Source organism: Eumetopias jubatus, unplaced genomic scaffold (genome assembly GCF_037043125.1).
Source record: "Eumetopias jubatus isolate StellerSeaLion01/CBP00866 unplaced genomic scaffold, mEumJub1_p1.0 scaffold_16, whole genome shotgun sequence".
Classification (NCBI taxonomy): Eukaryota; Metazoa; Chordata; class Mammalia; order Carnivora; family Otariidae; genus Eumetopias; species Eumetopias jubatus.
The window spans coordinates 83,341,910-83,356,313 of record NW_028274822.1 but is presented as its reverse complement, the minus strand read 5'-3'; the positions used below and the strand labels follow the sequence as shown (position 1 = coordinate 83,356,313).

The 14,404-nt window shown below is 56.7% G+C and overlaps 1 protein-coding gene across 2 annotated transcripts in view; it reads left to right on the top strand.

Moving 5' to 3' along the window:
- The window catches only part of TPCN1 (two pore segment channel 1), a 65,328-nt gene extending 51,023 nt beyond the window's left edge, over positions 1 to 14,305 (top strand). The window contains exons 15-28 of one of the 2 annotated variants that reach the window (XM_028116724.2): positions 81 to 125; positions 2,200 to 2,256; positions 2,336 to 2,389; positions 2,551 to 2,623; positions 3,576 to 3,683; positions 4,635 to 4,706; positions 5,241 to 5,330; positions 6,578 to 6,693; positions 7,436 to 7,482; positions 8,098 to 8,166; positions 8,348 to 8,432; positions 9,341 to 9,480; positions 9,626 to 9,706; positions 11,682 to 14,305. In XM_028116724.2, coding sequence (XP_027972525.1) covers positions 81 to 125; positions 2,200 to 2,256; positions 2,336 to 2,389; positions 2,551 to 2,623; positions 3,576 to 3,683; positions 4,635 to 4,706; positions 5,241 to 5,330; positions 6,578 to 6,693; positions 7,436 to 7,482; positions 8,098 to 8,166; positions 8,348 to 8,432; positions 9,341 to 9,480; positions 9,626 to 9,706; positions 11,682 to 11,804 — 1,160 coding nt within the window. In that variant the 3' untranslated portion in view covers positions 11,805 to 14,305. Of the gene's footprint in view, positions 1 to 80; positions 126 to 2,199; positions 2,257 to 2,335; positions 2,390 to 2,550; positions 2,624 to 3,575; positions 3,684 to 4,634; positions 4,707 to 5,240; positions 5,331 to 6,577; positions 6,694 to 7,435; positions 7,483 to 8,097; positions 8,167 to 8,347; positions 8,433 to 9,340; positions 9,481 to 9,625; positions 9,707 to 10,223 lie in introns of both variants that reach the window. The other variant, XM_028116726.2, reaches the window with a different exon arrangement.
- The last annotated feature ends 99 nt before the right edge of the window (positions 14,306 to 14,404 follow it).

Here is a 14,404-nt window from a genome sequence, read left to right as displayed (position 1 = left end):
CACGTGTGCGAAGTGTGTGGTCGGGGAAAGTGTCCTTGCAAATGAAGATTTCGATGTTAACATTTCTTCTCTTCAAATAGGAATTAATATCCTTGTGAAGTCCAAGGCCTTCCAGTATTTCATGTGTAAGTGAGAAAGACCATAGCTCCAGGCCCCATCCTGCCTGGGTCTTTTACCATTCCAGAAGGTGGAGAGGCAAGAGATCAGCCCTGCAGCCATGTGGTTGACTTTTTATTATAGAGAATTCCAAGCATGTGTAAAAGTGGGGAGAGGATAATGAGCATCCACGTACCCATCACCCAGTTTCAATGGCTGTCACCCCATGGCCAGTCATTCTGTCCATCTGTACCCTCACTGTGGCTCATCATCCCCTCCCTAGACCTGGAGATTTTGGAAGCAGATTTCAGAACCACAGGATGCGGTTGGTTGCTCCGTCACTTAAGCTGGTTTCAGTCTGTAGGTTTCTCTTCCGCCCCTTTTCTCCGTCTTGTGACAGTGAGTTGAAGAAATGGGACTGTTTGGCCTTCAGTCTTGTTTTCACATGTTCCTCTGTTGTTTATTTCCCGTCATCTGGTAGTTACATCTAGAGTTGTGTTGTCCAGTGTGGTAGCAATTTGCCATGTGTGGCTATTTAAATTTAAGCAACTAAAATGAAAAAAGCCACAGTAGCCACATCTCAAGTGCTCAGTCACCACAAAAAGCTAATGACTACCAGTTGTAATGACTACCAGTTGGACAGCCCAGAGGAGGGAATTTCCGTTGTCATAGGAAGTCCTCTTGGACAGTACTAATGGCCTGGTGGGATTCAGTCTTTCTAAAGGGCTCGGGTTCCATTTAGTGGGAAACGGTGTTTAGACACCACAGTTTGAAATGCTAAAGGTGCTCACAGCTTGGAGTTGGTTATTACTTCTAGGCCTTTCCATGGACAGAGGTAGGATTTTGTTTTTAAAGATAAATCATATCGGGAGTTTATCCTGACTTTTCTAATTCAAATTCAGGACTATTGTGTTTTTACCGAACATTCTCATTCTTTCATATCCAGATTCCGCCCCCCCTGCCGTCTTAAAATCCTGGTTCCCAACACCACTCACACAGTTACTCATTTGCTGTACCCCACATTAGACTCAAAACTGTCTCCAGACAGTGATCCCAACACAGTCCCAGCAACACAGTGACTAGAACATCCCTCTGGGGACATACATTCACATGACACGTGTCAGGGTCACCTGTAGTGGTCCTTTCTCCATGTGGGGGTGTCACCAACTGGACACACATTTAGGTTTCTTTATTTCATTTTATTTTTGATTTTCAGGGATTGCTTTTTATACATCTAACTTTGTTTTATACTTATGTAAATTGTCTACGTGGTTCCAAGTCAGATCTACAAAACAAAGTATATTTAAGGATATCTCATTTACATCCTGTCAAACCTCCTCCAATGGGTAACTTCTATTTTGGTTTCTTCTTCCATTTTTTAAAAACTATAAGTAGATACACATATATGCCTATCCCCATGTCTTAATTTAATGGTAGCATACTTTATATACACTTTTTCCCACCTTATTTTTTTCAGTTAACAATATATCCCAGAGACCACTCCCCATCAATATAGAGAGATATTCCTCATTTCTTTTTAGAGTTGATACTTCACCATTTCATGAACGTGTCACGGTTGATCCAACCAGTCCCCTGTTGATCATTTAGGGCACTTCTAGATTTTTGCTCTATCAGTTCTCCAGCAAATGGCTCGCAGGACACATTGTTTTGTGTTTTGCTAGTATGTCACGGGGGTGGCTTGCTAGAACTGGGATGCGTATGTAAAAGGCCAAATGAATATGTCATTTTGCTAACTAGCTCATGCAGTCATCTTAAAATCACCTGTCTCTGGGGAAGAGCAACCATTTTAATACTCAAGCATCTTTTACACCGACTTGGAATGGCCTGTGGGTTTTACTGAAAAACAGCCGGTATTCCTACGGTGACATAGAGCATGCTTTTAGAAACCTGTGGCCATTTTCTAAGTGAAACCACTGGCTGATGTAGCTCATGTAAAAGCACTAAGCGGAAGGAAGCTATCCATCACATGGGTGTGTGGAGCATCTCCCGGGGGCTGCCAAGAAGGTAGCCAGGGGGGCTGCCGCTGTGAGCTCTCTATTTGCACACCCATCTGTGTTTTCTCTATTACGGGCCTGTTTGCAGACTTGGTGGTGGCAGTCAACGGGGTCTGGATCCTTGTGGAGACCTTCATGCTGAAAGGTGAGCCCTGGCTGGGGTCCGGCTGGTTCTGCGGGCACATCAGGCCCCACCGCCTGACCTCCCGCCTCTTGTCTCACAGGCGGGAACTTCTTCTCCAAGCACGTGCCCTGGAGTTACGTCGTCTTCCTGACTAGTAGGTTTCTGAACGTGGCTTTGCTGAACTGCTTGTCTTAAACACTGGCCTGGGGAGGGGAGGCTGGAGACCTCAGAAGAGCCTCGGCAGAACCGGAGCCAGGCCAGGTGTGGGCGGGGCTGGGGGCGGGGCCTCTACTAACTGCCTCCTCCTGTTTCCAGTCTACGGGGTGGAGCTGTTCCTGAAGGTTGCTGGCCTTGGCCCCGTGGAATACCTGTCCTCTGGGTGGAATCTGTGAGTGGAGTGCACGTTTCTTAACCATGTCCGAGACTGCGAGAGCCGCGGGTCCTCTCCCTACCCTCCCACAGCACGCACCGTGGCCTGCTGTGGCAGGAGGAGGGGCCAAGGACAGGGGCAAGGCCTTTGTCTGCTGGAGCAGTTCTGCATGTGGCTCTGGGACTCGCCAGCATCAGGCCCCCCTCGCCCCTTCCTCCTAGACATGGCCTCTTAAGGGTCCTCAGGCTGGCTGGCTTTGACTAGTCCTTTGGCCCCTGCACCCATCGCCAGCAACTACGCTCTTTTCTCCTCCATAAAAACCATGATTCCAACAGAGAAGGAAGCTTCTCCCACCCACCTTGGTCAGCCGCTAGCCAGGGGTGTGAAGAGACCCGAGTGGCTCTTGTCCCCATTCCACAGAGACCTCCAAGGCCACTTACCGCCCACTTAAGTGAACTCACCCACGAAATCAGGCTATACTCATGAGGTCTTGGTCTTGGCAGATAGAGAAGAGTCGAGGAAGAGCAGTAGGGGGACGTGCACCATGCTGTGTTCAGAGTCTCCATGGGTGTCTGCAGAGGAGAGAAGGCCCCCCGCCTCCAGCAGGGCTGGCTGGCTGGCCTTGGGGGGATCCGACCTGCCCATCCTGCCCCTTCCCTCAGTAACCTCATTGGGGTCAGAGGTTACCCATGTAACCCGACGTCTGCTATTAGACCAGTGCAGGAATTTCTGGGCATTTCTGATCCCTGCTCTGTGTGCTGTGCCTGGGGGTCCAGCCAAGCTGGCCTCAGAAACCCCAAGGCGGCAGGAAGCTGCTTCCTGAGTTGTGTGGCTGCAGGCTCTTGCTGGGGTCCGCATGTGGGCTCCTTGGAAGGGAGCACTGAGAACAGGGCTGGGGAGCAGGGAGCTGCGGGACAGAGGCGGGCCCAGGCAGGCCGAATGGACCGCGGCTTCTCCCTCTCCCTCCCAGGTTCGACTTCTCGGTCACGGTGTTCGCCTTCCTGGGACTCCTGGCTCTGGCCTTCAACATGGAGCCCTTTTATTTCATAGTGGTCCTGCGTCCCCTCCAGCTGCTGAGGTGACAGGGGCGGGGGCAGGGCGGGGAGAGCCTTGGGACTGGTCTGGGAAGTGGCAGGAGGGCACCGGAAGATTAATGAGCCTGGTGTCAGAGAGTACCCCACTGCAGAGGCGCCCAGCCCGTCTCCACCTGTGGGGGGCATGCGGCCTGCCCACCTTCTCACATCCCGGGGACGGTTGCCTCTGACCGTGGAGGGGAAACCTGGTCCACAGCGCGGGTGACCTCGGTCTGCAGCCCCAGAGACGCATGTGCTCAGAGTCATAAACCAGAAGGCCACAGCCTCCGAGGGTGCAAGGGGAGTTTCTGAGGGGCCCCCAGGCTTTTCTGACACAGCGTCTTGTCAAGAAAAACCCTCCCTGGCTCTCACCTTTTCCGCAGAGACGACTGTGGGGAGTCAGTAAGGCACTGCCCACGGACCACCCCTTATCACCTGGGGGTCGGGAGCTCTCAGTGTCTTCAGAAGCCTGGGTCTCCCTGTGTGTGTCCCGCCCCGATCCCATACGTGTCCCTCCTGGGAAGAGAGGTGGAGGTGGGGATGGCTGTCGGGGGCTGCGTCTCTCTGGAAGAACCCAGAGCCATGCCCCAGTGGTGGGGGCCGGGGTTGGGGGAATGTCCGCTTCCTCCCCATACAAGGCGGCCCTTTGTTGGCTGCCGAGCCGCTGAGCCGCCATGCGCCTGGCTCGTCTGCAGGCGTGGCTTCTGTTCCCTTCTTTCTGGGCTTTGCCTCGCTGTGCTGAGCAAGGCCTTGCCCCTCTCAGGGCCTCCTGGCTGTCTTGGTAAACGCCTGCCTCCCCCAAGGAGGAGACCAGTGAGATGCCCCCAGGCCGGCAGCGGGGAGGGCAGCAGGGCTCATGGTGGGCAAGAGGCCCCGGGCCTTCCCCTCCCGCCCATGCCGGGGAACAGGGCTGTGGCCATGCCAACGTCTGAGCGCCCCCCGGTCTCTTCCCTCAGGTTGTTTAAGTTGAAAAAGCGCTACCGCAACGTGCTGGATACCATGTTTGAGCTGCTGCCCCGGATGGCCAGGTACGGTCCTGCCTCTGGGCCCCCAGGGCCAGGCGCCGTGAGGCTTGTGCCCCCAGGGGGGCAGCTGGGTGGTAGTCGGGGGAGAGGAGGCGGCCCGGAAAGGACTGACATCGAGGGTCTGGCGGGTCTCCAAGGAGACTGAGATGTTGACCACCACAGGTCTCCCTGGTACCACTTTTCTCCACTGACCTGTCTGAAATATTTAGTAGGGAGGGCAGGGAGCTGTCAACTCACTTACCACCTGTGTCTACATTCACAGGTAAGGGGTCACCTGTGAGTCTACCTTCACAGGTAAGGGGTGAATCTCTGGTAAAGGGGCATCTGTTAATAGAGTCCTGACTCGAGCCGTTTTTGAGCCCAGACCTGAATCAGGAGGCCCCTTCCCTGCAGGCACTTTCCAGTTGGTAAACCTGGCTAGGGGCATGCCTGTCCATCAGTCAGTGCAGTGGGTCTGAGGATGCTGGGGCTGCCGGAGGCGCTGGTCTCTCCTGCCTGACGCCCAGTCACCCTGTCCCTTCTGACCCTCCTCCCCAGCCTGGGCCTCACCCTGCTCATCTTTTACTACTCCTTCGCCATCGTGGGCATGGAATTCTTCTGTGGGATCCTCTACCCCAACTGCTGCAAGTGAGTACGCAGTGGGGCCTGGCCCTGCCCGCCCCCGCCATGTTTCCGGAGGACCCAAGCCAGGACTGGCGCGCTGCCCCCAGCCCTGCCTAGCGGGTCCCCCGCAGTCTCGGGCGCCGCAGGGACACACCTCTCCGAGCCCCAGCACCCTTCGAAGCCCCGGGAATCACTTTGCTTTGCTTTCGGGGGCTTAGTTGAGTATGATAGCTAAGCGAGGGACCTGGAATCAGAGGGCTGTCTGTGAGGCAAGGACACCTGAGCAGGTTTCCCCGTCCCCAAGCAGGCCTCCGTTCCCTCACCCTTCGGGCTGAGGTCTGAAGACCTCCCCTGAACCAGGAGTAGCCTGAGGCCCGAGTCCTATGGCTTCCTCCCACTTCTCTGGGCATGGTGGGGACTCGGCAGACACATCCGCTCAGGCCGCCTGGCAGCATTAGGCCGATGGACACCCACAGGAAGGCCTTTGGGGGCAGGGGTAGAGCATGGGGAGCACAAGCTCCCGTGACTTCTCCCTTCCTCCAAGCCGCCACAACGAAAGCAGTGTGCTCTGGTGTTAATTCTCTAGTCACAGTGTTCTCTTCAAAATTTAGCCTGTGAGGCCTCAAGCACAAACTCCTTCCAAAAACGCTGGCAGCCATTTTGAGTGTCGGGCTGAGCTCAGAACCAGAGGCCGACAGCATGGGCCACAAACTCCACGATGGGCCAGAGCCACACGAGGCCCGGGACTCTGCCCTCTGAACAAGTTCCCTGGGGGCCCGAGGACCAGACAGGTAGAAACGTCAGCATGAATGTTAACAGAGCAGCCAGAAAGGACTGGAAGGAAAGCCGCAAATAAGCTCTCAGAACAGGGGCAGCCTTTCGGAGCACTCCCACCTGGTGCTGGGGTGAGCCCGGCAAGGAACTCTCCCCCGCATGGGGTCGCAGATGGGGAGAACCAGGGGAGACACCGTCTTTCTCTCCCTTGCTAGCATCTCCCTCCGGTAGCTGGGAGGGAGACGGCTTTGCTGGTAGCAGAGAAATGCCAGATGGATGCAGATGAGCAGGGGGCAAGCCTAGGAGTCCCCAGCAATGCCCAGCCAGTGAGAGGAGCCGAGGGCCTCCCTTGAGCCAGGAAGGTGGGCCAGAGAGCTGGGGGCTGGGCCAGGACGGCGGCTCCCTGGTCAGAGCCTTGTCCGCTTAAGCCTTTTGTCCTCTGTCGAGGTGACCGATTTTCTTGTGACCTGCCCCTGCCCCTCTGTCTCCCTGGCCAGTACCAGCACCGTGGCTGACGCCTACCGCTGGCTCAGTCACGCCGTGGGCAATACGACCGTTGTGGACGAAGGCTACTACTATCTCAATAACTTTGACAACATCCTGAACAGCTTCGGTGAGTGCAGAGGCCACAGGCGGGACAGTCCCGGGGACACTGCCTTGGCCGCCGTGGGCCCCAGACGCGGCCTAGCAGAGCTGTCAGGGGCCTCCCCAGTCTGAGCTGTTGGCGACACTTTCCTGAGTCTTCTGGAGCCTCGGTGGGGCCCGTGGTTTGCCCTGCCGCAGGGTGCAGGCCAGAGCCCAGCACCCACTCCCCGCCAGGTTTCATTCCTGGGAGCAGAGGTGCTTCATGCTCTGCTGGGAGGGGGACAGCGTGAGGCTAGGGAACCCCCCCCACCTAGTCACAGCCCCACAGTTGCAGGCTGAGACAGCCACACTAGCTCGCCACAGTGCCCTGCACTCACCCCAGCCCCCAGCTCGGGCCCGCGCGTGGGTTCCACGGAGAGGCCGGTGCCAGGGCCGGGGCAGGACACAGCTCAAGAGGAAGGGGAGCCCATCGTGGCATCCCAGCTCTACACCGATGGCCCGCCCCCAGCCCTGGTTGGTCACAGGCTGCCGAGGCAGAGGCACGCTCTCTGGGGGACAGGCCAAGGTGGCAGCACTCCCTACGAGGTGTGTGCTCCGGCCCGGGAGCCGGGGGGGGGGGGGGGCTTGGAACACACAGTCCAAGTTGGCAGACGGGGACACCACCATCTAGGTGCGTGGTACCCAAGATAGGCAGAGAGAGGCCACTTGAAACAGACTCGGAAAAAGTGACTGTGACTGAAACACTTCTCATTCCCCCTTCCCTTTGGCAGTAACCTTGTTCGAGCTCACAGTTGTCAACAACTGGTACATCATTATGGTAAGGACATTGGTCAACTCCTGGGGGCATCTTCCCACCATCCTCTGAGACCAGCTCTGGCCTTGCCTGGCCCCCGATGGGATGCCTCGCTCTTCTGTTCCCTGTCGGGGTTGGGGGCCTGGGTCACACAGGGTTGGGGTTCTGCAGAGAGCCTGCAGTGCGGGCTGGGCTCCAGGAGCCACCCCTCTGTGTTTGCTAGACTTGCTTCTGTCCCTGCCTCCCCCCACCACATCCCCTAGCGGCCCGGAGATGCCAGTTAGCCTGTGGGTCTCTGTCCTTTTTCCACTGCTGTCAAGAAACAGTGTGGCAAGGGTTGTTGGGTTTGGTTTTCCATTCCTTAAATTCTTCCAAGTCTTCCACCCCTGCTTGGGACAAAGACTGCCCATGTCAGTCCTGAACCCTGCCACCCTGGGGAGCATCGAGGGCTCATGGCAGCACAGAGGAGTTTTTAGACCCTGGGAGTGAGGGCCCCCTCCTGTGTCTGCCACACCCCTGGGGCAGATTGGGCAGGGTCTGTAAAGTAACCCCCCAGCAGGGGACCGTGGAGTGGCCCAAGTGCACAGTGACCTGGCCCTGCCTGGGTACCCACTCACTGGCTGCCCCCTGTGTCCCCAGGAAGGTGTCACCTCTCAGACCTCACACTGGAGCCGCCTCTACTTCATGACTTTTTACATCGTGACCATGGTAGGTTGCCAGCCACACTCTCTGCCCTTCATCACTCAGAGTCTCCAGCTGCCCCTGCCTGATGGGCGGCCGCCCGGGGAGGAGGAGCTGGGACCGGGCGTCAGCATCTGACCGGGTTCTGCTGGGTGCAGGCCCCGCAGTGGCTCACATGCCCGCCCTCCCACTCTCTGCGCCCGGCCAGGTGGTGATGACCATCATTGTCGCCTTCATCCTCGAGGCCTTCGTCTTCCGAATGAACTACAGCCGCAAGAACCAGGACTCGGAAGGTCTGTGCAAAAGCAGCCATGGCCAGAGCCTTCCCGCTGCTTGTCTGGCTGGCTGTCGGCTTCCCGGCTGTCGGCTGCCCAGCTGTCAGCTGTCTGGCTGTCCGGTCCCACTGTCTGGCTGTCCGGTCCCACTGTCTGGTTGTCCGGTCCCGCTATCTGGTTGTCCAGGCTTCTGGCCGTTCAGCATGTCTGTCTGGTGTATCTGTTAGCTCTCTCGTGTGCATTGCTTTTCAAATAACTTAATGACGGAAGAATGCTCTCGATCTCATGTTCAAAATAAAAATAGTCCATGCCCGAGATTAGAAGAATCGCAGAGCAGAGAAAGGCCTATTGCGAACACAGCAGCCCTCCGCCCCGCCCTCCCACGCCTCCAGACACTTGTCATCCATAGCTGGCTGTCCTTTTCGCTGTGACCTCCGCATCTCTAAATCACATGGTCGCAGTGTGGTTCTAAAGGGTGTAAATGTCGTACCAGTAGTTCATCCTTCTGCAACTGGATGACCGCAGCTGGGATAATGGCCTTGCCTGTTCCAAGGTACAGAGCTTTGTGCGTACTGATCCTTCCAGATTCTCCATCAGAGCCACCACATACCTGTTTGTTGTTTCCAAATCTCTGTCTTATCAGGCCATCTGACCATTTTGGCTGAGACTCCCTGCTGAAACCCTCTGTCCCCTATAAGCTGCTGGCCCAACCAGCGCCCCTGGCACCCACAGCAAGGGGAGGGGAAGGGACGTGCGTGCCAGATGGCAGGAGGTGGGGGGGCGTGTCGTGCTGATGCGGGTTTGTTTGGAGAGGGAATCTTAGGATGCCTGCTGGGGCCACAGGGAGGAGGGCTGAACCAGACCAAGCCAGATTGGGGGGCTCTGAGCCCCAGGCTCCTTCCCAGCCCTGGCCTCCCCTCTTACAGTTGATGGTGGCATCACCCTCGAGAAGGAAATCTCCAAAGATGAGCTGGTTGCTGTCCTGGAGCTCTACCAGGAGGTGCGAGGAGCCACCTCGGACATCGCCTGGCTGCTCAAGGTCCTCTCCCAGATGGAGAGACATGAGGTGAGGAGCCTCAGGGTCGCCTCCAGTGGAGGGGACAGGTTTTGGCTTAGTGGAGGGCCTCCCCCACTGTCATCCCCTCAAGCCGGCTGAGGCAGGGCACCAGGGCCCCCGCTCGGACCGATCCTAAGCCTCCGTGCTTTTTTAGCAAAACACCGTGGTGTTTCTGGGACGGAGATCAAGGACCAAAAGTGACCTGAGCCTAAAGATGTACCAAGAAGAGATTCAGGTAGGCGTGCCCCTGCCCCTGCTGCCTAGACCCTCACCCCCAGCTCCTGCCTGGGGGTGGGCCTCCCTGCTGCTGAGCGGGGGCTACCGTCCTGTTCCTGCCCTGAGTGTGGAGTCGGGGAGGCTCAGTGCAGGGATCAGGGCCATCCGTTAGACCGCTGCCCGTGGCGTCTGGGACGCAGCGCTGGGCAGGTCCTTCCCCAGCACAAGCAGCTCTCCCATACGGCCTTGCCCCTTGAGCATTCTCCAGAACCTATCCCGATTTCTTACTCTGAGCCAGAGCCACTAGTGCGGTGTGTTCAACAGGAGATGTCATGGGCAAGAGGGGGGTGCAGGCCCCGGAGAGCTAGTGAGGGCCGGGCTCGTCAGAGAGGGCAGCCCCTTCTCGGGGCCATCAGGTTCTCCTAGGGCCTTGGATCCCTTGGGTGTTTTGGCTGTTTGAGGTTTTATTGTGGTTGTTCTAATTTAAGAGAAGGGAGAAGTCCATTTTTTTTTTTTTTTTTTTTTTTTTTTTTTAGTAAAATCTCCGTCTTTCCACATTGGGAGCTAGGTAAACGATCTTGCAAAGCACCATGTGGGCTGACACCCTGCATTCCAGACAGAACCCACAGAGTGCAGGCCACCAGCACATGAGCTCTGTTTTGGGTCTTCCGTTCAGCCTCCGGGTCCCAGGGCTCAGGGGAGAGTCTCCCACGCCACCCATCGTGACTCAGCTGTTTCTGGCATCCTAACAGCCAGAAACCCTCTGTTTTCACTGGGACAGTGATGACCAGTGTCCTCGCCCAGAAGGCAGGGAGTCTGTAGCACGCCAAGCTGACTCACATTCTCTGTGAGAACACAAGGGGTACGGACACATGGTGGTTCGTGAAACTGGGGCCACAGAGATGTGAAACTCACATGAACTTCAGCGTCATGAGACCTGGGTTTGATTGCTGGCTCTGCGACCTTGGGCACGTCCCTCAGTCTGTTCACACCTGTGAAAGGGGGACAGTCTCTGGCTCACAAAGCAGAGAAGATGGCTCCAACGTGGGCATGCACTCTGCTGCTCTCCTTTGTCCTCTGCCCGTCTGTCCACTCCCGGCCTCAGTGTCCCCCTCTGTACAGTGAGGGGGCACAGAAAGAAGGCCGTCTCAGTCTTGTTTAAGCTCCCACGTCCTGTGGCTCAGATTCTTTAAACACCTAAGGTAGCTTTTCTAATTCCTCAATCACCTGTCTCTGAAAATGTCAGGTGACAAAACAGTGTGGGTCTTTGGTGGGTTACGTTTTTTTTTGCAAAATGCTCTCACAGCCTTATTGGAGGGCAGCAAAAGCAATGTGAGAGTTAGGAGAGGCTCTCAACTTCATCCAGCTTCATACAACTTCTAAGCCTCGGCTTTCTTGGGTGTATCGTGACACGGTTCCTGCCAAGCTCGAAAGGGTAACACCGGGGAATCCCTTTGTGAAGGACAAAAGATTATGTTCACAAGCAAACAGAGGATGATTATGACTACCTGGGCCTCGCTCAAAGAGGTGATATGTGCCAAGGAGAATATTTTTTTTTTAAAGATTTTATTTATTTATTTGAGAGAGAGAATGAGAGAGAGAGAGAGAGCATGAGAGGGAGGAGGGTCAGAGGGAGAAGCAGACTCCCCGCTGAGCAGGGAGCCCGATGGTGGGACTCGATCCCGGGACTCCAGGATCATGACCTGAGCCGAAGGCAGTCGCTTAACCAACTGAGCCACCCAGGCGCCCTGCCAAGGAGAATATTTATAAGGAGGCTTGCAAACCTCTAACAAGGGAAAGATTTCACGGTAATTTTTTTCTGTTTGGGCCACACGCAGAATTCCCAGCAGGCCTGGGGGTGTCCTGAGTGAGGCTGGCTCCCGCTGCCCGCTGTGTGCCCCAGGGTGGGGCAGGGGCTCTTCCGGCTGGGGCAGGCACGGGGCTGGCTGGGAGGGGTGCCGCCCGCTCAGCGCCCCGTCTGCGCTCTGCTCTAGGAGTGGTACGAGGAGCACGCCTGCGAGCAGGAGGAGCGGCAGGGACAGCTCATCGGCAGCGGCCAGGTCCCCGCCACCCAGCAGCTCCCAGGTGGCCGCCAGCGCTCCCAGACCGTCACCTAGCCCCAGCACGACAGCCATCTCTTCTATGCAATAACACAATAGTATTATTTTACTACAACGTATTGAAAAAAATGCGCGCGTGTGTGTGTGCACATACACGCATTCATATATATGCACATATTTATATATAGGAAGAGAAAAAGACAAGATGGGGTTTGGTGTGTAACCACCCTGCCCTGTTTTTCTTAACCCCAGAGGTCACTCTGGTTTGGGGGGGGTCAGGCTGCCGTGAGCTCTGCCTAACGTGGAAAGTTCCAGAAGGCCTCTTCAGAAGAAGACCACTTGGATAGATCCTGCCAATCTCTGCAGGGCTCACCTTCAAAGTGGGCCAGCCCTCCCTAGGCCAGATCCACACCGTCTTCCCAATGCTGCTCTCACACCCCCGTCCCAGCTGACCGCTTCCCCACTAACTTTCCCCGCGGCCCGTGTCACGGGGTGTCTGGCCTGCTTTAGGGACAAAACCACTTAGGATGTGGGTTAGTATTTCTATAGATATGATAATATAATAGAACATTTCCTTGGGGGACCAGTCCCTAGGACCTAACGGATAGAATACTCAAGGGGTGTGATCATACCCATGCGGTTGGATCTCAGCCAGTGCTGGGCAGCACGAGATAGATAGCACGTGATTATGCAAATTCCACATCCTGGCTCTGTAAGCCTTCTCTCCCACACTTCCTTTGGTTTAACCCTTGTTGCTGCAGATCCTTCTAAAATGGCCTCCTTTAGAATCTCAGGTGGAGGAAAGCAAGCAAGAGGGCCGGGCTAATGGCTACCCGACCCATTCCTGAGATGGGCTTTCGCCACTAGAACCCTTTTCCTTGTGATTATCTTGTTCCGGCAGAGACATCTTGGTTACAGGATTCTGCTAAAGACAATGGCAGATCCTTCACATTGTGCATTAGGTTCTGCTGCTGGGAAGGGGTGCATGGAGCAAACGCTCACCGTGGGAGGTCCACGGCAGGCCTGCGGCTGAGCCCCTGCCTATCCACTGGGACAGCTCCCCCCGCCCCCCGAACCCACCTTGAGCAGTCCCCTCCGTGGACTCCACTGAGGCCAGAATGGGGACCCGGCTGCCCCAGGGTTCTTCACTGGCACAGCTATGTTCAGGTGAGCCCTCAGTTAACCGAGTCCCCCCTATATCTTGTGGGGGTTCTCCTGAGATCAGCAGGGTTGGGGTAGGACCGGTGCTTGAATCCAGAGCAGGCATTGGGGTCGGCAGCCCCAGTGAGCGCTGTTGGCATTGGCAGCAGAAGCAGGGCCAGAACAGAGGGAGCTCTGGTTCAGCTCTGCTGGGCTGCAAACCGAGCACGGTGCAGGAGGCAGTGGGATGAAAGGGGTCGGCAGGGGGCAGGGGAAGCAGCCCCCGCTGGGCATCCTGGTCTGACCCCAGCTTTCCAGATGCCTCCACTGCCTCCCGGGACTTAGGAAGGCGGGTGAGCAGAAGTTTCCCCCCTGTCACGCCCTCCTAGCAGGGTATGGCCTGATCCCAGGGGAGCCATGCTGGCTCCCCCACCGCCTCTCCCCGGCCATCCCCAAGGCCAAGGCTTCTCGAGGGTGGCCCTGGAGGGGCTGATTCCAGAGCCAGCACTGCACAGCTGTGCCCCTCACCAGGGGAGAAGTGGTGGACGTTTGTTTCTGTTTTTAAAGCACAGCCCTTTGGGGAAACAGTGAACCAGGGAGATCCCCACGGGGCATCAGGAGCCTGGCCTTGTCCACTTTGTCTCTGGACAGCCGCAGCCCTGCTGCACCGAGCCCCAGGCCAGAACCCCTTGCCCTCTCCAGAGAAGGAATTTTTATTTGTTTGCACAATTGGGTGCCTTTTAGCATTTGTGTGTTGAAATGGGTATTCTGGAATCAGGAGTCAAGGGACAGCTTTCGAAGGAGGATAGGTCCTCTGCCCTGAGTGTTTGAGCCTCATTCTAGTCCCTTCGCCTGGTGAACCAGGGAGGGGTGCCAGGGCAGCTGAGGCCCCTGGTGGGGGGGGTGGTACCAGGACAGGTCAGGTCTCGTCCTCCCTCCGGCGCTGTCCTCTGAGAAAGGCCCTGGTTCGGGCTAGATGGGAGGATGCAGCGGCAATCCTGCCGCGGGCCAGACCCCGGTCAGGAGAGGGCACCCTTGTCATTGAGGCTAAGGACAGGCTGGCCCCTCGGGGTCACCCAGGCCTGTGAGATCTGAGGGACCTGGGACATCGCCCAGCTCAGACGCCCTCTCACCACCCATGTCCTAGCCGAATGAAACCAAGGCCAACCTTACCAACCTGCCCTCGGCCGTGATGGCATTGTACCCCCGCCCCGCTTTGGGGGTGGGGGGGGCGCCACCTGGTCCCTCCTCCTCGCTTCCCTCCCCCAACCCAGCCTTACTCCACACCACGTGACAATCATTTTGTATGGATAGAGGGAGCAACGCTGTAAGGTTTTGTACATTGGTGATTTGTTACCTGGAAAACCCACTGTGTCTCCAGATTTCCGGCATATTAATAAAAAAGCCTCTGCTTTGTAAACGTGGCTGCCGCCTCGTGACTTCCACCAAGTGACATCCTATGGCTTCTGGCACCGCGGGGGGTTGGGGGGAAAGGGGCGAGGCCCCATCCGTGGTTG